The sequence below is a fragment of the Falco naumanni genome, chromosome 1 (assembly GCF_017639655.2).
Source record: "Falco naumanni isolate bFalNau1 chromosome 1, bFalNau1.pat, whole genome shotgun sequence".
In the NCBI taxonomy this organism is placed as follows: Eukaryota; Metazoa; Chordata; class Aves; order Falconiformes; family Falconidae; genus Falco; species Falco naumanni.
Window position 1 is genome coordinate 113,396,214 of NC_054054.1, and position 25,988 is coordinate 113,422,201.

Genomic DNA, 25,988 nt, shown 5'->3' on the forward strand with positions numbered 1-25,988 from the left:
TGCCCCCTCCCAGGAAGGGGTTTGGGGAGTACCAGGGGACAGTGCAGCCCTGCACATCAGGCGCTGCCAACTCATTCTCCTTCCCTTCCACACCAACCATTACGAAAACAACCAGAACCCCCTAGAAGTGCTGCATCCCTGCGGCTGAGAAAGGAGAAGAGGCCTTGTGCGTCTCATTAAATACAGGTAGAAATTTATTAAGGGGAGAAAAAACCCACAGCTTTTAAAAAAAGTATCAAAAAGAGACAAATGAGGTGAAGTGTCTGTCTTTGGCTGGAGCAGCAACCAGAGGGACAGAGAACTGGCCCGTGGTGGAAGGAGGGACACAAGGTGCCACAGAGCTCCTGGGCTCAGCCGGGGAACAGTTATGGACAACAGGAGCTGAGCTCCCAGCCCTTGAATACTCACGCCAGGACATCCCGGCTGGGGGATTCCCACCTTCCTCCATTTAACAGTGCTGAGCCCCAGCAGCACCAAAGCAACATGTACCAGGGGAGGGACAGCCTGGCACCAGCCTGGGTCCAAACCAGCCCAGAGGGGTCACCCGGACCCCAGGAAGGACCTGCCTTCATGCCACAGCCGGTGGGAGGGAGGAGGAGATGCTGGGGAGTAGCAGCCCAGGGCTGGGGGTAGGTGGGGACGTGCAGCCTCGGGCAGGGGAGGGGGAAGGCAACTGCCCCCCTCAGCACTTCTCTGTTTGAGGAAGGAGAGTTACCCAGGTCTCTAGGCTTTGAGAAAGGGAAAGGGGTAACAGCAGGGACTCGAGGCAGAGTGAAAGGTGGGAACACCAATGGCTTCCCAAAAGGTCTGTGGGTTTCAGGGGCTGCCACACAACACCCCCACCCCTCCAGGGTGTTGTTCTCCATGCTTGCCTCCTTGGCATGGCACTACAAATGCAGTATGTGCTGCTTCTCTGCTTCCAAAAATGTAATTTCACTGAAATAAAGGGAAAAGAAGTCCCTCTGGGCCCAAGTCCTGCCTCTCCATCCCATGAGGAACCCAGGTGGCAAGTACAAGTCTCCTTCTATGGCCTCAAGGGAGCATCAGATGCTAGAGTGGGGCTGAATAATACCTTCAAATCCCAGCATTGAACACCTCATGGCCACAGCAGAGGTCCTGGGGAGCCCAAAGTGGGGGAAACCCTCAGCCTAAAGAGCTGCTGGTAAAAGAATGAAAATAAAAAAGTGCCCCTGCAAAAAAGGGGGTTGTGTTCACAGTATGAGCTGCAGCACCCAGGGGCACCGAGGTGGGACGGGGTCCCAGGCAGGCAGAGGCACAGGCAGGAGACCTCAGCAGCTTCAGCCCCAGGGCTGGGAGCCCAGCCTGGCCATGGATGCACCAAAATCCCGCTTCCCTCGGCCCTTTCCCTATGCAGTCAGCAGCCAGGGTCAGCACCCAAACCAGTTATGGCTTTTCAGGGTCAAGAGGCAGCCCCAAAGGGGTGCAAAGCAGGGCTGGCTCCAGCCCTGCTCCCCACTGCATCCCCAGTGTTTAACAGGGGTGAGCCCGAGGGTGAAGCTGTGCCCCAGGGTCTGTCCCACCCCAGAGAAGCTGCTGCCATTTCCTCCAGGCTAAGGAAGACCTACCCCACAGGAAGCATCACTGCCGGTGCCTGCCCCAGCCCCACCAGCAGGGTCAGTGCAGGACCTGCTCCAGCTCGTACTTCTCGCAGAACTTGCTGGTGAAGGGCAGGCAGGTGAGATATTCCACCCAGCGCCAGTTCACAGGGTAGACGTAGAGCCAGACCACCAGCGAGGCAAAGAGCCCCATGAAGACCAGCAAGGAGACTATGATCATGGCTCGCTTACGGTACTTGTCCACTGTGCCGAAGGTGATGTAGGGCAGGAAGGCGAAGGAGAGGAGGAGGCCGCTGAGGAAGCCAAAGAGGTGAGCGATGTTATCTATCCATGGCAAAAGGCCGCAGATGAAGAGGAAGAGGACAATGCCGAAGAGGTTGAGGAAGGCTTTCCAGGGTTTCTCCAGCACTTGCCAGCTCTGGAAGAGCTCCACGAAGAGGCAGGCTAGCAAGCCAAACTGGGACCCAGCAGGGCCCACCTGCAGGGATGGGGGAAGTCATGGCCAGATCTGCACACATCACCCTGGACACATCCCCGTGTCCCCAGGGACTGTCTCTTCCCCATGCAAAACGCATTTGGCTCCCACATCCCTCCAAGGGCTGCAGTCAAACTGGTGTGGAGCTCAGGGGCAGAAGCCCTGGCACGGGAGAAAGAGGAGAGGAGCACGCTGGTACTGTTTCAACAGAACCTGTACTTTCCATGACTCAGCAGCCAGGCAGCATCACCTCCTCCCATGCCACAGCCCCCCCGCCCCCATCCTGATGAACCCCCAGGTGGGATTAGGGCACTCAGCGTGATCTCATTTAAAGCCTGGCAGTGTTTCGCTCCAGCAGATTAGCCATCTGCCCGCCCAGGAACCCCGCACACACACCGACACGTGGCAGCGTGTGGCCCATGCAGCACGTGCGAGTCCGACACGTGGGCAGACTGTGCCACATGGACACCAGCCTCCCACCCCACCGTGGCAAAACGTGCCAAGGCACGAGCGCTTTGTGCTGCAGCCCCCTCCCTAAGCCTCTGCCAGGACAGGGATGGGGAGGGGTGTCCTTTAGTCCCCCCAGGGGAGCTGACTGGTTTCAGGGTGATGAGGGCAGAGCCCCCCCGCAACCCTCACCTCTGCCCTGTACGGCAGGAAGATGGCACTGGCCAGATTGCCCGTGATGCCACTGAGGATGAAAATGATGGAGATGCGATGCCAGCCTGCCAGCTTCTCCAGGTCCCTCAGCACTGTCATCTGGAAAGTCACTGACACCAGGCAATGGATGACGCTGGAGGAAAACACCCTGTGTTAGAGACCCCTGCCCTGCCAGAGCTCCTGCCTAGCCCTCCCACCCGCTGCCCTGGGGCACCAGAATTCTTACAAAACACCCTCCACCGATGGCACCTGTTGTTGTAGCCTGGGGGTGTGCTCTCCTCTTCTCTCCCAACCCATCAGGGATCGGAAGACCATCCCAATGGATACTCCAGTCCCCCCACCCCCCAGGGCAGGGGTGTGTGTGTGCTGTGACTCACCCAGCGTGCAGGAACAGGGACAGCCACAGGCGGTAGAACTGGTCGGGGACCTCTGGGTTGAGGAAGGGCAGGAGACCACAGACCTCATCCAGGCAGTGCACCTGCAAAGGCAGATGGGGTTGGGGGGTGACAGGGGGCTCAGCGCCAATCCCAAAGCCACAGGGATGCATAGGCCAGTGATGCCATGTGTCAGTTGTGGGGGGGAGACACACGACCCTGGGTAGTAGTGCTGGACCCACATTGCCCAGGTATTGGGCAGGGAGCAACCAAGCATCCCCAGTGCCCCAGGAGATGCTCAAGGGCTGTTTTCCTGCCTGGGATGTGCCTTTCCCAAGGACACGGGTGCTGCCCAGCTGAAGCCCTACATCCCCTCCTGCCCCACACCAGCGAGGTGGGCACACAGCAGCAGCAGTCCAGCTGATAGTTGGGCATCCCCCTGCTCACACCCATCCCATTCCTGGTGGGATATTATAAAGCCCTTTGGCATCAGCACAATGATGCACAACCTGCCTGCCAGAATTGTCCCACATACCCCCCCTCCAGCCTTGCTCACCTGTGAGCAGAGCGTTGCCTCCTCATGGAAGTAGCCATGCATGAACTCGCAGTATTCCCGCGTCGTGATCTCACAGCTGGGCAGACGCAGGGAGCAGGCTCGCTCAGGGCAGAGCTCGCTCCCCATTTCCCCCCAAGCATCCCCCTCTGCTCCCATAGCCGTTTCTGCCACCGCCATGCTTCCCAACCCCCCCCCGAGGCTCTGTAACCTCCCTCTCTCCCTGGCACAGCTCTGGACACTGATGAGGCAACAAGAGGCAGCAGGGCAGAGGGGGGAGCTGAGCCCCGTCTGGGTGCCTCCATCGTTGTGACCCACCTGCCCTTGGTGCCGATGCAGCAGGGCCTGCCCTTGATCTGGCAGTCCATGTGGGCGAAGCCCGTGTGGTTGGTTTTGGTCTCGTAGGTGCAGATCTAGAGGCATGAGAGAGAAGCTGTGGTCAAGGGCTGGCCCAGGGCTCTCCCTGCAGCCCCTTGCCTGGCTCGTTGCCCACTGTGCCTCCTCACAGTGCCAGCCAGCTTATGGTGGCACTGGGCTCTTACCGGCCACTTGGTGATGTCGTCTGGCCACACGTGGGGTGGGTTGGATGCTGGCTCCTCACAGGTCCTGCCAGGAGGATGGGGGTAGGGAGTCAGGTGGGGTCCCCCCTCCAACACATCCCTCTCTGCAGACCAGTAATGCCCCTTGGGCACAGACAGTCCTGGGACCTGCCCCCTCCCCTGGCTTGGGAGGGATCCTGCACATCAGCGTCCTGCAGCACCCGCAGCACTCACATCTGCCAGACAACCCCATTGATGCCTGCCCACAGCATCACCCATACCAGCGCAGCAGAGCAGGCAGGGACCAGCGCAAGACAATGCTGTCACCTGTCACCACCTATGTTTAAGACAGACCCCACCTCAGTTTCCTCACCAATTCCCTCTTCCTTATCATTCTCCTACAGTATGCAAGAGCCCCCCAGCCCCTTGGACAAAGGGATTCAAGGCACCCAAGCTGAAAAATGCAGCCCCAGCAGCACCCCCACCATGCCCTGCATACAGCCGAGTGACCGTGCTGCCTCTCCCCAGCTGTCACTCCTACCTGGGGTCCTGGTGACACACAGCCCCTGATGTCCGCTTCTCACCCGAGCCCCTGGCCGGTGCATTGGTGCCTGGCCACTTGATGAACGTTGCTAGTGTCTCCTGCAATGAGGATGGAGACACTAAGGATACAGCAGTGAATGCACCGCTCTGAGCCTGCATGCATCCTGCCCTGGTGCTATGCAGGGCGCAGATGGTTTCCCCCTTTCCCCCAGCACTTCCCAGGGCCCACGGTGGCACGCACCGAACAGTCCTGCGGCAGGGTCTGGATGCAGCCCGAGTTGTCGTTCTGAACGCAGCAGCCAGAGCCACGCTCCCGGTCCCGCTCGCGCTGGATGAGCCGCTCCACCTGCCGATCCTTCCGGATGCAGGGGGAGAACTTGGCTCCCAGGTGGATCAGGTCGATCTGGGAGGGAGATGTCAGTCCAGGGGGGATGTCCCATGGCCGCCTGCACCTCCCCTTCCTCCAGCTGCCCCCAGGGAGCACTCAGCAGGGGCAGGGGGTCCTCACAGGTGAGAGCCCAGAGTCTCAGCTACACCAGTGGAGGGAAGGTGGGTGGGGAAGGGGATGGGGTCTCTCCTGACCACCCTACTGTGATGCTGCAGCTCTGGGAAGCACTGCTGAGCCTCCAGCCTGGCCAGGGACCAGGCACTGGGTCCCAGAAGGATGAGTACACCAAGGGCCCAGGGCAGCAGGCTGGGACGAGGGGTTGAGCTCTCCCCCCAGGGACCCCCCTTGGCTCGACGCAGGGGGAGCAGAAGCTGCCAGAGGGCAGAGCCTCAGGCCAGGGGGTGAGGGGCAGCGGAGACCTTACCGAGCTGGGCCCGATCCAGAAGTTCTCCTGCTGGATGTACTTAACGCTCTCGTAGACACCCTTGTTCCTCAGCACCTGCCGGGCCAGGCCAGGGTCAGCTCCTGCCAAGGCAGCCGGCCGTGTAGGGGTGCAGCCCCCTCTGTCTGCTGCTGCGTCCCACCAGCAACATGGGAGGGAGAGCGGCTCTGCTGCCAGCACGCACGCTGCTGCAACATGCTGCTGCTCCTCCAGAACACGCACCCCTCCTGTCCTGGCTACTTAATGGAGCCTCTCCAACAGCAGGAGCCAGCAGCACCCTGAGATGCTCCCACTCCTAGCAGGGAGCACATCAGGCATGGAACACTGGTTGTCACAGCCCCCCCCCCCCGAAGATGGATGCCTACTCTCCTCTCTGGCCTGGGTGCCAGGGAGCAACACAGCTGGCTGCAGGTTCCCAAGTTCAACCCCATCAGCCTGGCTTTCCTCAGCAGTTAGCTGGTTGCCATTTCAGAGCCAGACATGTCACTGGACAGCTGGAAGGGGACAGCCCTGGCCAGTAGCTCTTAAACTTACTAACTCTGTCGTCACGTGCTGGGTGAAGCCAATGGGGGCAATGCCATAGGTGCCAATGACCAGCAAGGTGATGAGGATGTGGACAAAGGTGATCCAGTATGTGAAATACGGCCTGTGGAGGAAAGGACCCAAAACTTGAGCAGCTCGGGGATGGCTGGGCAAAGGGATGCTGCAGTCCCCTGAGCCCTGGTCCCCAAGCATTGAGGGGGGACACATCTGAGTTACAGCTGGGGAGCCCTGAGGAGCCCCATGCCCACCCCACCCCATCAGTCCCCCCTTACCGGTGGCTGTCTGTGATCTCCAGCTGCGACTGCACGATGCTGCTCAGGCTGCGGCGGTACGTCCTGTTCAGCCACTTCCCTACCACCCCCAGCCCGTAGTAGCGTTTCTTGCGGTCAAAAGCAAAGTGCTTCACTTTGGAAGCGATGCGCCTGCCTCGCCGGGGAGCTGGGCTGGTGCCAGCAGAGGCTGAAGCAAGCTGGGTACCCTCCCGCCTGCAGAGAGAAGAGAAAGCCATCACACCTGCTGAAAGGGACCAGTTGAGAAATACCCCACAGCCCCGAGGATGCCCTGGAATGAGGGCTAGGGGCACCTCTTGGCTTCATCCTCCCAGAAGCGAGCTGAAAGTGCCTGGTGCCCACGGCAGGGATGGCTAGGGACATTGTCCTGACTGCAGCAGGGCATCTGGGCAGCCTCAGGGGCAGCCCCTGCTGAGAGCCGGTACTCACTGGGTGGGCTGCTCCACCTCAGGAGACAACCTGGCATCCTCCCCCACCGGGTGCATGCGTAAGTACGTGGCCGATAGAGGCGGCGACTCGAAGACATCATCGGGCATGGAGTACGTCTCATCATGCATGTCCATCTGAAAGGAGGATGGAGGCATGTTCTTGGATGCATGCAAAGGGTGAGAAACCTTCCCCTGACCGAGCATGTCCATCAACTACTAACCCAGCTCTGCCTGGTTCTAGAACCCAGGGAGGGGGTAAACCCCACCGACATCCCACCAACTGCATGTCACAGGGTGTGACACATCCCCATGATGGTGGTGGCATTGCTCCCTGCCACTCCCAGGGAGCACCACAGCACTGGGCACAGCAGTCGCTGATGCCCCTGCTCCTGGGGCAGGGCAAAGCACCAACACAGGGGTCTCCGTCAGAGCTCCGCTCCACATCCAGTCCCTGTGCAGGGGCATGGGGACCCTTCCCTGCTCCAGGAACTGGTGTGGAACGGCGCTTGCCTTACTGAAGAAGGATGAGTCCAGGGTATCGGCAGCATCCACCATGTCCTCGTCCATGAAGCTGGGGTACATGAAGCTCCTCTTGTTACTCCTCTGCTTGGGAGCCAGCGGCTCCAGGACAGAGCGTCCCTTTGGCAAGGGAAGCAAATGCAGGTAAGCAACCAGAAGCCCCTCAGTTTTTGCAGCACTGAGGGTTTCTCAGAGCTTCCCTCCCCAAAGTGCAAAGCATTAAGTCCCAACTGGACACCATATCCCCCAGGGTGGGAAGGGTAGGCAGCAGGGGCTGGCAGCAGATGCTGCTGCCTTTAGCTCCTCAGGGCCAGTGTTGGACCATGACCACGTTAATCAGCATGACAAGTGAATCCCATTCGGTCCCAGTCCCACAAACCCATACCCAAGGGTTGCTCAGGGCTCCCCAGGGGCTAGAGAGCTGCCAGAGAAGCTTCCTGGCGCCTCAACAGTAAAACCCAGAAACTGCTTTTTTCTTGGGATGTCCAGTCCTCACTAGAAATTCTCTTTTTAAGCAGAGCCCAGGCTAAAACTCACCAGAGCCTCCCCCCTCAAAGCCATGCTGGAGAGTCAGAGATCTCTGTGCAAAGCAAAAAGCCAAGAAGCAAAGACGATGGGCAAGAGACAGAGCTGAAACTTCAAGAAGATCATGATGCTCCCCAGGTCCCCAAAACTCACGCGGAGAAGGGCTGCGGCCGCCTTGAAGCTCATGTGGGCAACAGACTCCCTCTTCCTGCGCGGCAGGCGGCTGTAGCCGGAGCGGATGCTGTTGAAGGATGCCAAGGAGACAACGCTGGGGGTGAGTGGGGGCAGGACGTGGTGAGGTGTGTGGGGACGGTCAGTCTCATCAGGATGGCGGAAGGGACGGCCCCTGGCCAGCGGGTCCACGATCTGGAGGAGGGGAGAGGTGTCGGTGCTGGGAAAGCAAGGCTGGCAGCCTGACCCCACGTCCCGGGCTCTACCTTGGGCATCTTGGCAGTCTTGGGTGATTCGGTGCCTTGGAAGGAGGGCACCTCCTGGCTGGGCAGCTCCATGTCACGGTAGGCAGGCTTCAGCTTGCCATATCTCATGCTGCAGTGCTGCAAGCTCTTGCGCTGCCACTGCTGCCGCTTCCCCTCCCAGTCGCTGCTGATGCCAAACCATTGTGCTGTGCCCCTGGACACACAATGTGCACACTTGTCACCCAGCTGGTCCCCCCACCCCAGGTACTGCCATTCCACCTGGCATCCCATCTGGTAGGTGATTTGGGTTGGGGTGGCCCAGCCCAGCCCGCAGCAGGGAGGTTTTGACCTTGCTGTGGGTCTCAGGGAAGGGGGAAAGGGAAGGGAGGGGGCTGCTGGCCTTTGGGTCTCTCTGGAGAGGTAACTCCATCGACACTTGCACTTTGCACAGGACAGTGCATCAGCTCAAGGCTGCAGCAGATGTCCATCCTGAGGCGCCTGTGAAAGTCCTACATAAACAGGGCTGAGAAACTTCCCCAACATAGAAAAAAAATGGTGTGAATTGGCACTAAACCATTCTGCTGCAGGATTATCCCCAGGCAGATACCAGTGAGTCAAAGCAGAGCTGGCTGCACAAAACCCTCTAAGGCATTCCATTCCGAGACATGACCCTCTATCCCACAGCCACGACACCCCAACGAGGACCGAGGGACCTCTCCAGTGACCCAGCCGCTGCCAGAGCCAACCCTGCCCTCACGCTGCTGCTCCCTGGCCCTCACTTGCGGATGCTCTGGGACAGGGAAGTCTGCCGGCGGAAGCCGGGCCGGTGCTCCAAGCTGTCAGATCCTTTTGAGCGGGGCTCCTGCAGGCTCTTACTCTTTCGGTAGATGGGAACCTTGGAGGGCTGGAAGGCAGAGCAAGGCATTAGGGACAGGATGGCACGGCGGGGGGTGGTGCCCTGGGGATGGCAGCCCCCCAAGCCCAGCCCTGTCACTCACCTCCTTACGGATGCCATCCTCCTCTGCCTCCCGGGGGGGGATAACGATGGAAAGGTTGGGGGGCTTCTTGCTCTGCAGGCGGCTGCTGCTGGAGCGGCAGCCCCTGTTCTTGTCGCCGGCTGACATCTCGGGCCGGCAGCAGTTGGCAGGCTGGGAGGGTGCAAGGAGTCAGTGAGAGAGGAAGGAAAATTCTCCCCTGGTGTTTGTGTGTGTGGAAAGGCTGGGTCCCAGTGGGAGACGGGGCCTCAACAGTGGGATCTCACTGCCTCAGCCCCCTGGGCCACCAGCTGTGCTGCTGAGATCTCGCTGCCATCAGCCCAGCCACTGCATCCCCAGAACCTTCATCGCCTCCCTGGGTTTGGGTGGACAGGAGGGCTTCCATCACACCCCAGTACCGCCCTTTCACCTGCTGGAAGCAGAGCAAGGGATGGCAGGAGCAATGGGGTCAGAGCATCCCCAGCAGCACCCGTGGGACACCCAGGTTTCACACCCCATCAGGATGTGCCTGAGCAACTTGGCATCTGCATGGAAGACATGGTGGGGGATCCCTGCAAGCCCTGGCCTGGCCCATGGCACACAGCCACAGCTCTCAGACATGGGGACATTGGCCCCCCTGGTTTGGTACAGTGACAGAGCAGATGGGGGCTCACAGGCGCTCCTGAGGGGTCTGCAAAGCACCCACCTTGCCCATGCAGGGCAGGGTGAGACACGAGGGGATGCAGCCAGGCAGGAGACACACAAAGCCTGAAAACACCCGATTCACACCCCCACCTGCACCACAGCCCCCACATAGGGGACAGCTCCTGCTGCAGCGAGTGGTTGGGGCAGCCCACGTCACCTCCAGCCATGGAGCCGGGACCTGCCGTGTGTGTGTGTATGGGTGTCCCATGGGAGGGGAGATGCGGGATATTCCCCTTCGGGGCATGTATACACATGCCAGGCTGGGAGACTGAATCCTCCCTGGCCCCACGTGCAAGTAAGGTGAAGCTTAATGGCTAAGAGGTGGTTAATTCCTCGAGCAATCCCCTCCCGAGGGTCCCTGTAGCCTGGCTCTACCAGGCAGGACCTCGAAGGCAAGGTAATTCCATCCGAGTGCAAGGGAGCAAGTCCCAGATCCTATTAGGGGCTATGGAGGCTCTCAAAGGGAGGCACAACCCCCCTGTCCTCTTCTCATCCCCCCGACCACGTGCCAGCACAGGGACAGTGCCTCCTGCCATGCTCCCCCTGTGTGGCGTGCGCCGAGCCCTGCCACAGGCTGGCCACAAGCACTGGCATTCCCATGGGATCTGCTCCCTAAGGGAGCTGGGAGCTGGCCCTCTCCACCTAAGCGGGATGGTAGAGTCCCCTGGGAGAACCAGGCAGCCTACTGTGGCTCCTCTGCTGTCACCCACCACCACCGAGTCAAGCTCAGAGTCCAACAGTGCCACTGGCTGCCAAATCCCAGCTTGATGCACAGGCTCAGCTCCCCTCTGCCCAGGATCTGAATAACCAGCCTCGTACAGCTCCACTCTCCTTAGGTAACCGCACTTGAGCAATCAGCTGAGTGACCAGGACCCCAGTAGCCCCCTCTGCAACAGGGTCCCTCTTGGCAGCCTGTTCCTGAAGCAGAAGCCAGCACAGGGACACATTTATAGCTCTCCCAGCACCCCAAGCCGCAAGCATAACCCTCCCCTCAGACCCCACCACAAGCAAAACTTGGCTTTAGGAGCATGGGGACCCCATGGGACCTGCAGGATGCAGGAGCCCGTCACCAGTTCCCTGGGGACATGGGAGCCTGGAACTGGTGGTGCTAGAAGGCACCACTGCCCTCCATCAGCTCCTGGGCCAGGTGACAGCCTGCTGCCCCTGCCTGCCCCTGCACTGAAATTCGTGCTATGCTCCCCTCCTGCAGGGCTGGCTGTGGTACTGCTGGATGAGATACTGGGGACACGTGAAACGCGTGTGGCTGGGGAAATGCCAGGCACAACCAGGGCAGTGGCTTCGCTAAGACCCCTCCATCCAAGGGCACCAGCAGCCCTGGCTGGTGGCAGGGCAGGCTGGATTAACCCTGCTCCTCTCTGGCCAGGGCGACAAATAAGGTTCATGGTGGGGATCTAGACGGGAAGACGCAAGGCAGCCATCACACAGACAACACCAGGACCACGTGAGATATTGCTGGAGGCAGCACCTGTGATCACAGGCAGCATCCCAGCATGCTGCCTGCCTCCCCTCCTCCCCAGGTGCACCAAAGCAGCACCCTTGGGTGCTGCCAGCTGCTGCCATTAAGTGCCAAAGCTGGGAGCAACCAGCTCCCAGTTTCTCCTGTGGGGTCAGCCAGGGTCTCCCTACCTCATAAGAGTGGCAGGGATCCCACACAGCACGTCTTGATGGCAAACACCCACTGCAGCCTTCCTCTTCCTCCTCCGTCCTTCATGCACGGCAGCACCAGGACACGGCTGATCTCCTGCCTCACCTGGCAGACAGAAAGGCTGCAATGAAAAGCCACGCGTGGAAAAGCAGGGAGGGCTGCGGGAGCACCCCAGGCGGAGGGAGAGCTGAGCTCTACACTCCCTGGGCCTTGGGGATGGGGCCGCTGGCAGCTGGGCACTGGCGACACGGACCAGCCATGGCACAGCGGCAGGAGGAGGAAGAGCCGCCACTCGCAGCAACGCACCTCGCTCCATGGCCGGGGAACTGCACGGGGCAGGCAGGGAGCTTCTGCCCACTGCTGCCAAGCAAAGGTATCGGGAAGCGAGACACCCACGAGAGTGGGCATGGAAGGAGAGTGCCTCGCCGAGGTATTTAATAGCTGCGCAGCTGGGACAATGCCAGCCAGGCAGTCCAGCCCCAGCAAGCAAAACTTTCCATCCCACTGGTGAGCTGGAGACGCTGTTTGTTTTCCTCCCTGGGCAGCCAGCAATGAACTTGAGATGCCAGCTGCTCTGGAGAGCCAGGGGTGGGAACATGCTGGGATCAGAGCAAGCCCTGGGACACCCTCATCCTCCTCCAGCACTGGGGAATGGCTGTCAGTGGTGGGAGCCAGGAGCACAGAAACTGAAGCCAAACTGCATCGTTCAGAGGTGCGAGAGGACACTGTGCCCTTGCACAGCCCCACTCTTACACCCCCATCCTGAAATCCCACCCCACCCCAGGCAGCTCTCTGCAGGGACCCCCGTGCTTCCTGGTGCAGCAGTTCTGCAGCCCACCTAACAGCCCAGTCCCACTCCCCACCGGCTCCCAGTGCTGCATGGGTGGAGGGATGGAGCTGGCCTCCCCGGAGTAGCGAGGTGACGCAGCTCCCGGGGCAGTTGGCACAACCGGCAGGCACCTGCCGTCCTGGTCACGCAGCACGGCTGGAGCAGTTTTCACAGCTCTGTGCATTAACACAATGTTTGGCACTAAGAGAGAGGGGGGAGGAGGAGAGCAGCCCCCAAGGGCTGAAGTCCCCATGGCCACATGGGCTGGGTGCAGCGGCCACCCCAGAGCACAGATCCTGACCCACAACAAGTTTTACCCCATGCCAGCCACAGAAATCCCCTAGGGACAGTTCTGGGAAAGGGTTTTCCAGCTCCCCACATGTTTTGCACTGGCATCCAACCTCTCTGGTGCTGACACCACTCTTGCCCAGCACGCTTGGTGTGAGAACGGGCTGGCCAGCACCTCCAGCCAGAGCAACCCTGCCATCAGCTCAGCACTGCGGGTCCCCTTCACCCCCGGGACAACGCCACCAGTAGCACTGCCCTCCACCCGGCAGCCCTGGCACCAGTCCCATCTGCTGGGCACATCCTGGCCACCCAGTGGTGCTGTGGGTCCGGAGGGAGCCTTGGCACAGTCCCCAGGAGGGATGCAGTGGCTTTGCTCTGGGGTCAGGAAAGGGAAGTGAGAGGCTTGCAGGGGGGGGACGGACCGGACGGACACACACACTGGACAGCGACGGGACAGGATGGACGGATGACAGCTGTGTGAATGCCCTGCTGCAGGGACAAGGCAGGTGACAGCAGCGGGGGGTGCAGAAGCACGTCCTAAGCTTGGCAGGAGCTGTGCGCTTTGAGCTAGAAGAAGGGTCCTGGGGGCAGCACAATGTCACTTCAAGCTAGAAAAGATCTCCAGGGAGAGAGAAAAATGCACTAAGGATGCTGCTGTCTCTCACGGGAGAGAGATAAATGGACAGAGGGATGCAGGGGGGTAAGCTGGTCTGGTCAATAAGAACAAGAGATCCCACATCACCATCTTCCCTCTCAAAGCTCTCTTGCCCACTGAAGCTCACCAAAGCCTGACATCCAGCAGCAGGGGGATGAAACCCCCATCTTCTCCCAAGAGGGCAGCTGTATTGGGGTCAGTGGTGAGCAACCGGGATGAGGTTTTGGTCTTCAGCCAGGCAAGGTACAGGGAGGGTGAGGAGTGCTGGCTCCTAGCCCCAGGGTAAATCACAACAGATGCTGACCTGAGGAAGCACGCCCAAGGAAGAAAGTGACGGAAAAAAAACTGATGCAGCTCATACAAGGCATCACTGCAGGATGCTCCAAGCAACACAAAGGGACCATCAGCAAGGCCAAGTGGCAACCTGCAGAACAGAGTTGGGGGCAACCAAGCACAACCATCATGTAGACAGCACTGCAGAGCAGCCCCGGTTGGAGGAGGATGTATGCAGCATATGGTGGGTGCACAGATGCTCAAAGAAGGATCAGAATTGCTTTCCTGAGCCTGATGGTGTGGAGGGAGGCAACATTACCAGTACTGGAATAAAAAGCGCATCGTGCCGGTGCAATTAAGCAGGGAGGAGAAAGCAGCCCTGAGCCACCCGAGGGTGTAGGGCCAGGAGCAGGACCCCCGTGAGCACAATGCGCCCCTGCTCTTCCGTCTCAGTCTTTGTACGGGAGCGAGAAAGGGGTCAGCAGTGCTGCAGAGCCCCTGAAAAAGCCCCACAGCCATCACAGTTGCTCGCACCCAAGAGCCCATCGGGCAGAGCATGCCGCTGCTGCACGCCAATGGCTGCCCGTAAATGATTCACGAGCGTGTTAAAGACTCTCTCAAGCCTGGAGCCTTGTTAAAAGGTGCTCCTAGTTATTAAGAGCCTTGGATAGGAAAGTCAATTCGTCCAATTGCTCTAAGCTTCAAGTCCCTGTGGACTCGCACCCGAGCGGAGGACCCCGGGCGGCTGCCCAGCACCTCCCCCGCTTCTGCTCCCTTTCTAAAAGCTTTTCACCATTTTCCAGTCTCAAGTTTCAGGTCTGAGAGAAGCAGTCCAGCACAAACAGCTCTTGAAATGAAAAGATAATATTGGGAAGAAGAAAAAAAAAGGAAAAATAATTCTGGGATGAGGAACTAAATATCTGAACATTTTTCCTTCTTCTTGGAAAGCCCAGACCTGCGTGCGCCTCAGCCCCTCATGGACCCACTCAAATGGGGAAACCTGGAGAGCACCAACCTCCAAGGCAAGGAGCAGCCTGGCTCTGCTGCCTGCCTCCTCCCAACCTCTACTTAAGTACTCAGGCCTTTTTTTTTTTTTAAAAAAAAAAAAAAAAAGATAAAAAAAAAAGAACAAAATACACTTTACAGCTCTGCTGCAGGAACCCTCCTGTCCCTTGGGGACCCTGCACAGCCCCATGCCCACAGCACAGACACCACCCCCCCCCCACCTCACACATGGCCATTTCACACCCTGGCACCACATTAGGCTGATTTTTTTTTCTCCTCCCAGCACAGAGAAGGCAACCCCATCTTTTCCCCAAGCGTGCCCACCCCACTGCAATGGGACCACTCAGCAAACCTGCGACACGCAAGGTTTCACTCTGAGTCCTGAGAGAGGACTGCTGTGTTTCAGGAGGTATTTTAAGCTGCCCCCTCCCTCTCCCACATCACTGACCCATGCAGTCGGCACCAACACTAGCAGGAGCTTTAATCCCCATCTTCAGTGCAGCTGGGGTAGCAAGACAGGTTCTGGATGCCCGACGAGCGCCGAGAGCCCGGCCGGTCCCTGGGGCGTGCAGGCAGCTGGCATGTACCTCACCCACGCTGCCATTAGGAAATCCTCTCCTATTTTCCACATCAGGCAGGACATTGGGCAACTGCAGCGAGTTTGTTCAGCCCAGGCAAGTGCCGTGCCCTGGGAGGAAGCAAAGCTACCCGGGGAGATAGAGCACGCTGGCCGGGGGTGCTGCGCTGGATGCTGCTGATAAAGGTGTAGTGGGCAGAGCAAGCGGGAGCCGGGGAGGGTGCATGGCTGCTCGTGCCACTGCACCAGGCAGCCATGTGCTGGACTTCCCTGCCGCAAGGGTCTGATCGCCGGGAGTGTGTGGTCCCGGCCTGCCCGGCCATCCTGGGTGCTGCTACTGGTATCAGCAAAGAGAGGGAAGGATTTGCCAGCGACATCTGGGAGTGGGTGGAAAGAGCCATGCGGAGGATTTCCTGCATCTCAGCCATGGCCTGTTTCCCACCCGCATTAATTTTTACCGGTGCAACAACCCCCTGTCCCAGCAGTTCAAGCGCTGGCACCTGAAGGCTTCTTGACCTGCTGGGGTGGGCAGTGAGCCCTGGTGAGCCGGGGTCCCCCAGTGCTACCGACCACTCACCCCACACCTCCCCACTCCCCCTTCCCTGGGGGCTCCAGGGGGTCCGCAGACCCTCACAGCAGAATAACCTCAAACAGGGGGCACTGCACAAACCCACTCTCTGCTTCCCACAGCAAAGACGCACCAGCTGGGGTGGTGGGTGCTGCTGGAGGGGCCATGGCTGCACAAGGGGACCCTCAGCCCACCAGCCCTTTTGTTGGGCTGGAGCCGAAGCCAAGCTGGGAACATGCATGTGGAGGCCTCGAGCCCACCCCAACAGCTTTGGAAAGAGCAAAGCCACCACTGGCAGCAAGGGCAGCTCCACCAGTGACCGTGCAGAGGGGCCAGCTGCTCCGCGGCAGCACCGCAGGCAGGGCTGCAGCACTCTCCAACCCAAGGAAAGCTCTTTTCCAGGCGCCGCACGGATTCCCCAGGCTACCAGGATTGATCTAACTTGATTTTATCTCAGAACTGAGTAATTACTCAGACCTACTTTGATTCCTCATTAGCTTGGCTTAAACATGGGGTGCACGGGCGTGATGGTGCAAGTGCTGTGGCCCTGGCTGCGCTTTCTGGAAGGGGCTGAGGGGTCCCAGGTGGTTGCTTACCCAAGGCAAGGGGGGCAGCCTGCCTGCAGGCTGTCTGCTCGTGATCCCCCACGCCACAGGTCATTACTGAGTTCATTCTCACTTCTGTCTTCGAAGTAAAATTCTTGGTGCAAGATGACAATGGGGATGGAGGAGGACTTTCTTCCTCCAGTTCTTCTGCAGAACACTCATTTTGACAGTGACTGGGCACAAGGGCTCAAGCTGGACTTGCAGACTTCCCTAATCCCCCACTGCCTGTTTCAGAGAGCACCGAGCCACCCAGAGCAGCACTGTGCTGGGAGAAACACCCTGTATTTGCAGAAGATCCCCTCGCCATGAGCTCTGAGCATCCCTGTGCCTTGTGGGATGTGGCAGTGGGAAGTGGTGCTCAGCCCTGCAAATGAATTCAGCTCATCCCAGACACAAGATGAGCCCTGGGCTGGCAGCAGGACTCGCCCCCTCAGCTACAGCTCCCTATCTCTGGGAACAGGCTCCTTATCTCAGCTCAGCCGTTTCAAGGTTTGTACAACAGGCTGCTCACCCAGCCAGCCCCCATTCTGTACAAAGGGAGAGACCCAGGTGGATGCCAGCAGCCTCCTTCAATCCCTGCTCAGGGCAAGGAGCTCCCTGAGGAGAGGGGACAAGGTCCTTGCAGTGTCCCTCTGTGCCATGGATGAAGATGGCACCTTGGCTGGCAGCGGGCTGCCCCTCAGACACTCCATTGAGCCTCAGTGGTCCCCTGGCCCCAGCGCAACCCAGGAAGGCTGCTCCCTGCCACCCCTCCATCCTCTCAAGCACCAGCAGCCGAACGGGGGCTGCTCTTCAGCCTTGTTCCCTTTGGTCCCAATTGCCACAAGGCCAGAAACACCCAGGTCTGCACCCTGCAGAGGAAAGCCTGACCACAAACAGCTCATCTCCATCCAACACAGCGCAAGCCCAGCACGAGGGATCCTATGCTCACCGGTGCCTACTGAAACCATGTGATGCTCTCGCCCCATCGCAGCATTGCCATGGACCTGTGCCAGCAACGCACTTTGCAGTCTTTCAGCTGCCAAGAGCTGGTGATGGGGTCTCCCTCACCATCCTCCTCTTGCCTGCCATCCCACCTCAGGGATGTTGCACCCACAGGGAAGCCACACAGCTCACTGTAGGGGCTTGAGATGCTGATTTTTAAGGAGCCAACTCCATGTCTTCCTCAGGAGCTCTTGGACTGCGTTAAGCCACCACGTGCATGAGCAGACTTCACCCTGATCATGGCATCACCTGTGGAAAAGCCCTATGCCAGCAGCACTGTGCCAGTCCCAGCAAAATCTCCCCGCTCACATCATGGAGGAGCTGAGGAAAGGACAGGACACAGCAGTGCCAAGCACTGGGGATTCACCCTGGCTGCCCACGAGCTCAGAGTGCAGCCTTCGGGCTTACACATAACAGGAGGTCATTCCCAGCCCAGTCTTGGCATTCCTGCAGGCCAGCAAATTACAAGGATAACCGTGCCAAATCCCTGGCACAAGCTGCCACATGATGCATGGGGAGCAAAGGCAGCCCCACAGTGAGGGGGGATGCTCCGACACATTGAGCATCTCAGGGGGGTACCAGCCACATCTCTCTTGCCCCAAGCAGGTCTGTCAGACCAGAGGAATACATCAGGAATTATTATTTTTAAGCAAAAGGTCAATTAAAAAAAAAAACACTAAACCAACACAGACTGCTAGAAGGAGGGGCCCATTGCCCTGGGCTGCAGCAGCTCACAAAGGCACCTGTAGGTGGGAGGGATGGCTGGGCAAGTGGCAGCCCCCAGGATGGGAGCAGAGGGCAGGACCACCTGGCCGAGCAGCCCACCACAGGGCTGAACATCCAGCACAGAGACAGCGTGCCCCCCATGCTGGCTGATTTCTCCCTCCCACCCAAGGGCTGCTAGGAAAAGGTTGAGGAGCATCACTGGGCACTGCCCTGCTCCCTCCCTGCCCCCATGCCCTGCCGCAGCCCCCAGCACCACGGCTGTTGAGTGAGTCTGTTCACAGCTACATTCTCCCCTCTCAAGCTATGGCCACAGCAGCAAGTCCTGCACCAGTGGCTGCTCAAACTCCCCTTGAGGTGATAAGCAGTGGGTTTTACAGGAGCTAGTCATGCTTTCTGACTCATTTGTGGTATTTCATAGGTGGGGAAACTGAGGCATTGCAATGCAATAAGCCTCCCTGCCTTCCCACTGCCACACTGCCCGAGAGCTGGTCCCTTCCCTGGGCAGCTTGTAAGGCTTTATCAAAATCTGTACAACTCCCCCCAAATTTAAGGTATTGGAGGATGGGGGGGGAAGCCCTTGCACGTAAACCCCATGAACACTTCATTTCCACCAGGGGAGCAGGCTGCTCCCCTGCCCTCCCAAACTGGTTATTTGGGGGTTGCCCCCATCCCGCGCTCAGCTAACACAACCAGCACCCCACGACGCTGGCCCTCAGGATATGGGTTCCTAAGGATGAGGGGGGAACAGGGGTACTGTGCAGCGGCCAGGAAGAGGACAGGGTTGGTCCTGGGGCCACCCAGCACATGGGCCTTCCCTAAAGCACCCTCCCCCCGTCCATTACCCACCCTAAATGGCTCATGAAGAGAGCAACCACCAACCAACTGGGTTTTGTTTTGTTTTTTTTTAGGAAATGGGGATTAAGTGAGAAAAAGGGTACCAGCTTCCATACTCACAAGCAGACATACAGCTTTCAGCACTCACTCAGAGGCCAGGAAACAACCACAACTCAGAGCATCCCACGCTCCCAACAAACCACAGTTCTGGAGCCTTGTAATTAAAAGAGACCATACCCATCCCCTCTGGGGGCTTGTCACATTACATCTCCCAGCCTGCCAGGACAGCAGGGACCAGCAGTCATTAGCTAAAAAGCTCCGCAAGAGTAGAGTTTATGATCCCATCACTTGTGAGTTCATATAGATTTAAGTAATTAGTTTTCAGCCTTCACTAATTGACTCCTTCGGTCCAGAGCCCCTGCCAGCACCAAGCCCATGCTTGCTCCTCTGGGCTCAGGTCCCTGCTGGGCTCCCAGTGACCGTGAGAAATGTGGAAACATCACAGGAGCCCCACGCCAGCCTGGGCAGCTCCCCACACGCAGCAGGCAAGGGATAGCATGAGAAGGACAAGCCCCCCCCTTCACAGAGCATAGCTCACTGCCACAGATGCTTTAGGACGTGGGACCAGGGCTCCCACCACCACACCGCCTCACAACTCCCCCACTGGCCGGCTCTCCATTAGCAGTCCCCCACTTTCTTTGGGGACAAGCACTGTTCTGAGTCCAAGCTCATCCCAAGGTTTGTTTTCAGATCAAGACCAATAACCTAAGGGAAGGAATAAGGTTTTCTTTGGGAGAATCCCTCAGCTTCACTGTAAGAGTTAAATGGGAGCATTATCAAAGGGCAAAATGCAGACTCAGAATGCAGCCACATGCTCGTCTTTCACCCCAGCACAGCCAAACACCACCTGAATTCCCCATATCATCCCATGGAGTGCAGCCCCCCAAAGAGAGACGACCCCGCCAGCAACCTTCCCCCCCAGATTCACAACACTGCATTTCCAGCACCCACCGGCATCTATTGTTCCTCCTGCCAGCATCCACGCTCTGGCAATGCCGCTCACACATGCATCTGACAGAAACACCGGGCTCGGCCTCATCCTGCAGAATTTGTACCGAGGTGGCTGTTTTAGCATTAAACCTCACTCCACACACTGTGGTTTACCCTTTCTCACCCCGGGGCTCACAGCGCCTCCAGGTGCAGTTTCCAGCACAGCTGCAGCAGTGCTGGAGAAACCCCCACTGTGGGATGGGGGGGGGTAGGGGGGAGAAGGAAGGTTAACGAAGCTCACTTCAGTCACATGCTTTCCAGCAAACAGGAGCAAAACCTGCAGAAGCCGCCCTCCAAATGAGCAAGCAGCAACAGGTGTCAATCACCTCGTTAATTGCAAAGGAGCTTGGAACCACAGAGCTCAGGTAGGGCAGCCTGGGAGCCCAGGAAGCCACTTGTGAAGCCAGTGGTGCCTGGGGTACAGCAGGCAGAGGCAGCTCTGGTTTCTCTCAGGCATGGCTGCAGTTGAACCCTCCAGGTCGTTTTGGAGGTGGGACACTTCCAAGCTGGTTATTTCCCACTTGAGAAACAGGCAGGAGCCAAAGGATGCTCCTTCAGAGGGCACAATGGAGTGAGCTGAGCTGGGTGGCGTTTGCCCACTCAGGATAGCCATGGGATGCTCCTAAACCCTCCAGCTGGGCCAGTGCGCTGCAAGCCCAGGACAGCAACAATATGATGAGCTCACCCTGGAAATCCCCAGAAGTGACCATCCAGGACCTGGGCACATGCAGGCGGGAGAAGGTCCTGGCTCCCTGCAGTGGGAAGGATGATGCTGTGCTGGGGAAGAGAGCAAGCACTTCCTCTTGCTGCAGGGACCCAGCGGCGACAAGGCAGCCTCTCGGGTCCCCTTCCCCCTTGCAGAGTGTGGGTGTGGGGAGCTGAGTGAACGCTGCGGGGTCTCAGGCTACGGTGGACACCGCAACCTGGCTGCTGGCAAGCCTGGTGGGGCCAGCTCTGCCCTGTGCTGCTGGTGGGCAGCAAGGCAGGGCAGGACCAAGGTAACGCTCAGCCTCACACCTCTGTCCCAAAACCACTGAGAGCCAACAGCAAAAGAGCCAGTGGCTAAAACATGCCCACCCAGCATCCCTCTGCTCCCTGCGGGATGCCCGTAGGGATGTAGGATGACCGGACCCTTCTGATCTCGCAGGGTTTTGTTGGCAGGGGGCTGGCGGCAGCACGTGCGAGCGCCAAAGCCTCCAACCAAAGCTCACACCAGCAGCGACAACAAAGCCCCAGCGGCGGGACAGGAGGACGATGGTCCCTACAGGGGCACCCTGCCCCCCCCCCCCCCCCCCCCCGGCACCCTGCCCGCCCTCGCCTGTACATCGAGGCTGCTGCTGCTCCGCTGGGCGCTGCCAGCCTCGCTCACCTGGGAGGGGGAAAACCCACCCGCAAAACCGCCGGCCCGCTTGTTTATCGGGCCATCAGCTCCAGAAGTAGGTTAGGGCCTTCCTGCCCCGGGCAGGGCAGCGGGCAGGGCAGCGAGCAGGGCCCGCCCCGGCAGCACGGCCGGGCCACCCCGCCGGGCCACGCACCCACCTGCCCCCGTGATGAAGAAGAGGAAGAGGAGGGTCCCCCCATCTGCCCGCCCCGGGGGGCACGGCCGCAGCCCTGGCGGGGGGACCCGCGCCGCCCTGGCAAAGGGTCCGGGGTGGGGGTGGGGGCGGTGGGTGCAGGAGCAGGCGCCCACCCGGGCCGGGCCGAATCGGGCGGGAGCGGCGGGGCGAAGGAGGAAGCTGGCGGGACGCGCCCGGTCACAAAGCGGCAAGAAACCGAGCAGGCACGGAGGCACCGGGATCCCCGCCCCGCTCCCACGGTCGGCCCCGCTCACCTCGGTGCGGCCCCGGTCCTGACCCTGCTCCCGGTCCCGTCCCGCCGGCACCAGCCGCCGCTCCCCGCCGCTTCCACCTGGGCCGGGCTGGGCATGGGGGCGGTACCGGGGCGGGGCCTCCCTGGGGCGGGGTCTCTGTGGGGGGCGGGGTCCCAAGGGGCGGGGACGCCCAGGGTCCCGCCCCGCCGAGCGCCCGCCCATGGCGTCATGCGTGGGTGTTCCCGCGGGGCCCCGCCCCAGCGGCAGCTCCCTGGGCCCCGCGGCCCGCAGGGGCTGCCGGCGCACGGGCGGTGCTGAGCCCCTGCCACCTGCCCCGGGCCTCTGCCCCGGCGTACCGGGTACTGGGAGGCGGGACACCGCCGGCACCGCGCGCTGTTAGGACCGGCCACTGTTAGGACTGGGCACTATTAAAACCAGCTGCTACTAGGGCTGGCCAGTGTTAAGACCAGGCAGTATTAGGACAGGCCAGTATCAGGACTAGTCGCTGTGAGGACCAGCTGCTACTAGGACTGGTCAATGTTAGGGCTGGCCACTATTAGGACTGGTTACTACTAGGACCAGCCACTATTAGGGCTGGCCACTATTAGGACCCCTCACTGTCTGAACTGGTCACCATTAGGGTTGGCCACTGTTAGGGCCAGCCACCATTAGAACCAGTCACCATTAGGACCAGCTGCTACTGGAACCAGTCACTATTAGGACCCCTCACTGTCTGAACTGGTCACCATTAGGGTTGGCCATGTTAGGGCCAGCCACCATTAGAACCAGTCACCATTAGGACCAGCTGCTACTGGAACCAGTCACTATTAGGGCTGGCCACTATTAGGACCCATTGCTATTCGAACTGGTCACCATTAGGGCTGGCCACTGTTAGGGCCAGCCACCATTAGGACTGGCCGCAGCTAGGACCCCAGGGCACTGTCCCTGACCCCACTGCCAAGCCGCAGGGGTGCTGGTGTGTGAGGCAGCGTGGCGGGCATGGTGTGGGCTGACACACCCCAGAGGGCCCCGCGGGCTCCGGCACAGCCGGCTGGGTAACGACAGCAAGGCTGGGGCAGAGCCGGTCACGTTGGCTCTGGCTGTCGTGACTCACCCAGCACCTGGCAGAGCCGAGCCCCTCGGGGTGCTGCCCTGCCGCCCACCGCCCACGGCACCCCACAGCAGCCTCCCCCCTCCATGGAGGGTGCCGGCAGGATCGGGGGGGCTGAGGGGAGGCCTTTCTAGGCTGCGTTTGGCGTGGCTGAGGCTTTTACACAGGAAAATACACCTTGGGGTTTGGCCACAAAATAAATCCTTGGTTCACGACTTGCTGCAGGTCTCAGGCAAGCAGCGACTGCATTTACAGCCGGGACCAGGCGGGAGCAGGGATTAACTTTGCCTCGCTATTCAAAACTGCGTTTTCCTTTTATGTTTACCTTACCCTCACAGGGAGACTTCAAGCGAGCGTGCTGTGCTAAAACTGTCCCTGGGTGCTGCAGCTCAGGTCCAGCTTGGCTTCACTGCTGTCTAGTAGGGTGTTGAGCTGGTGCTGGCGGTGGCCCCACACCTTCCACATCCATGGGCTCTTGCTCAGCAAATCTGCTCCCGGTTCCTGGTAGAAAAAAGGGTGGAGAAAGCTTTCATTTTCTCCTGGCTCCTTTGAAGTTGTGCGTTGAAGCAGGTGCAGAAGGGGAGGGCTCCGGATGGGTGCTGGATGGGTGGCTGTGGCACCCCGACATAGGCTGGGGGGGGGGGGGGGGCAGGGGAATGCTTCCTGCCTGTGACTCAGGAGGGAGGTGGGGGTGTCCCCAGCTGCAGGCTGTGGCAGGTGGCAAGCAGGGACCTGTGCCAAGATGCCAGGCACCGACTTCTCAGTGCGTCTGGGAGGGGACATATCAGCCTTGTCTTTGGCTGGGACAAACAATGGCCGACCAAAGCCATGGCTGACGTGGTCCTGCCCACATCCCACTCCAAGGCTTGGACCTGCAGGATGTGTCCTGTGGAGGAGCTGGGCAGAGCCCTGTGTGGGCTGGCAAGGCCCACAGATGGAAAGAGAGGATGGTGACTGCCACCTGTGCAAACCCGGCGGAGCGTTGGGCAATAAGGAAGCGAAAGAAATGACCAAAAAACCCCCAAGGCAGCAACGTCAGGGTGTTGCATCAGCGTGCCGTGCAGGGGAGATGCTCTGCAGAGCACTTCCCTTTGCAGTGCAAAGCTGGACTGGCCAGAAATGTCCTGGCTGGCCTGTCCCCAGGGGAGATCAGGGAGGGGACACTGCTGCCGCGCCCCAGCATTGGGAGACCCGTCCTGTACAGGGGACAGCCTCCAGCAGGGCCGATGGGTGACTTGCTGGGAGCCCCGGTGCAGTGTGCCAGGCCCAGGGCTGGGGCATCTCGGCAGAAGCCATCCCTCCCTGTTATGCCATGAAATCTTCTGGGGTGGGATCCATCCCCAGCAGGCTGAGGCCAGGCAAGGTCCTGCTGCTTACTGCCTGCTGCTCCAGAGCAGGTCCTGGCTCTGGATGTGGAGACACATTGAAGCACCGGTGGGGAGAAGATCTAAGCAGCATTGCGATTCATTAGCAACCAAAGCCAAGGTTTCAGGGCATTTCAAAGAGGATTTTCAGTGGCAAGCTCAGCCCAGCTTCCCTTGGCCTTGGTATTCCTGTAGCAGGACTTTTTCTCAGATAATTCAAATATGTTTGGAAGAAGACATTTGCATTCAGGGCAGCTGTGGGTTTTCCTCCCAAGGATGACAGTGCACAAACCTGTATGCCAATGGGACTGTGATATGTGGCATGAGCCCAGCCGTGCACTGCAGGAGAGCTGGCGGAGCCAGGAGGCTGCCTGCTCCAAAGGGAGAGGGAGCCCTGCCTCCTGCGGTATTTGACCTTCCCCAGTCGCCAGGCACCCTCCAGCCCTGGCTGGGGGACACAGGTGGACTGGGATCTGCTGGGGCTGGATGGAGCTGGGGAATGGCTTTTCGGGTGAGTGCCTGCCTGCAGAGGGGCTCTGGGAGCCTGGCACCAGCTCCAGCGACTCTTCAGAGGCAGGTCACAAAGATGTTCAGGGTGGAAGATCCTGGTTTTCACAACCTTATATTTTTCGCGTTGTAATAACCACATGTTCCCATCCTGGGGCTGTAGTCCAAGGTTTCCTTGTCTTTCCAACATATCAACTGCTCCCTAAAACATCTCGATCCAGGTTCTCCAGGAGTTTTTTCCCCTTGTTGGCTCTTCACAAGCCCCCGTCTGGGTGTGAGTGCTCCGGGTTGTCCTGAGTTGCTCCCACACACAGGCAGATGGGATTGTGTCCCCACACCCTCTCTGGGAGCCGGTCCCCCCATCCCCTCGTCCCCTGCTTTATCAGGACACAACCTGGGGGGCAAATCCCACATGGAGGGGACACATCTTGCCCCAGCTCTCACCAGCGGGTTGGACCCCCACCATGTCCTGCTCTCACTCTGTCTCATCTCAGTCAGAGTTAAAAGCTGCCCGTCCCTGCTGCCATCCTACCCTGCCTGCCATGCCTGCCGAGGGCAGCCCGCAGCCGGTGCCGGTGCCCGCAGCGCTGCCGTTCCCGGTGCGAACGGCAGAGGCCAGGCCATGGCCGCGCTCAGCACCGCGGGGAGCAGGCTGGAAGCTCTTCCCAGCAGCGGCAGAGGATGCTCAGCCTCTGGAATCACTTAGCGCTCCCTTCCCCTCTCACCTCCATCTCACCAGCGCCTGCTGCCCCACTTGCCATCCCGGTGGGTACCGTGCCAGTGTCACGGCTGTCACCCCTGCCCAGCCCCTGGGGGACACGGGGCACCCTGGGACCATCTAGCTCTTGGTGCTTCACCGGGAAGTTTTTCCTATCAGGCAAGCTGGGAACCCAGTTCTGGTTCTGTGAGCCTTCCCCACTGGCATCACAGTGCTGGTGGCAGCAGTGCCAACCGGCTATGTGGCAGACAGAGCTTGTCACGATGTCACTGCCTGGCAGTCCCTGCTGTTCCCTTGTCTTGGCCATGGAGGGGCTGGGAGATGGAAAGCAGCCCCCGTCGCCCACCTGTGCTGTGCTCTGCAGCTGCCCCGTGCTCAATCACCTTTGCAAACATAGGGATGCTCCTGCTCACCTTCACAGCCTGGGGAGCTGGGCAACCCCAGCTCCCGTCCTCAGAGGCACTGTC

The 25,988-nt window shown here is 59.7% G+C and overlaps 1 protein-coding gene across 1 annotated transcript; it reads right to left on the reverse strand.

The window, feature by feature from the left end:
* Nucleotides 1-171: 171 nt before the first annotated feature.
* On the reverse strand, nucleotides 172-21,302 carry RHBDF2 (rhomboid 5 homolog 2). Its single transcript, XM_040579170.1, has 19 exons — nucleotides 15,116-21,302; nucleotides 11,599-11,722; nucleotides 9,271-9,420; nucleotides 9,052-9,176; nucleotides 8,294-8,486; nucleotides 8,010-8,222; nucleotides 7,323-7,451; nucleotides 6,814-6,947; nucleotides 6,367-6,579; nucleotides 6,086-6,197; nucleotides 5,534-5,608; nucleotides 4,963-5,124; nucleotides 4,720-4,820; nucleotides 4,182-4,245; nucleotides 3,958-4,052; nucleotides 3,643-3,718; nucleotides 3,090-3,190; nucleotides 2,692-2,845; nucleotides 172-2,055 (listed from the first exon to the last, which is right to left on the reverse strand). The coding sequence occupies exons 3-19, from the start codon at nucleotides 9,394-9,396 to the stop codon at nucleotides 1,636-1,638; spliced, it is 2,493 nt and encodes an 830-aa protein (XP_040435104.1). The 5' UTR covers nucleotides 9,397-9,420; nucleotides 11,599-11,722; nucleotides 15,116-21,302; the 3' UTR covers nucleotides 172-1,635.
* Between the last annotated feature and the right edge of the window lie 4,686 nt (nucleotides 21,303-25,988).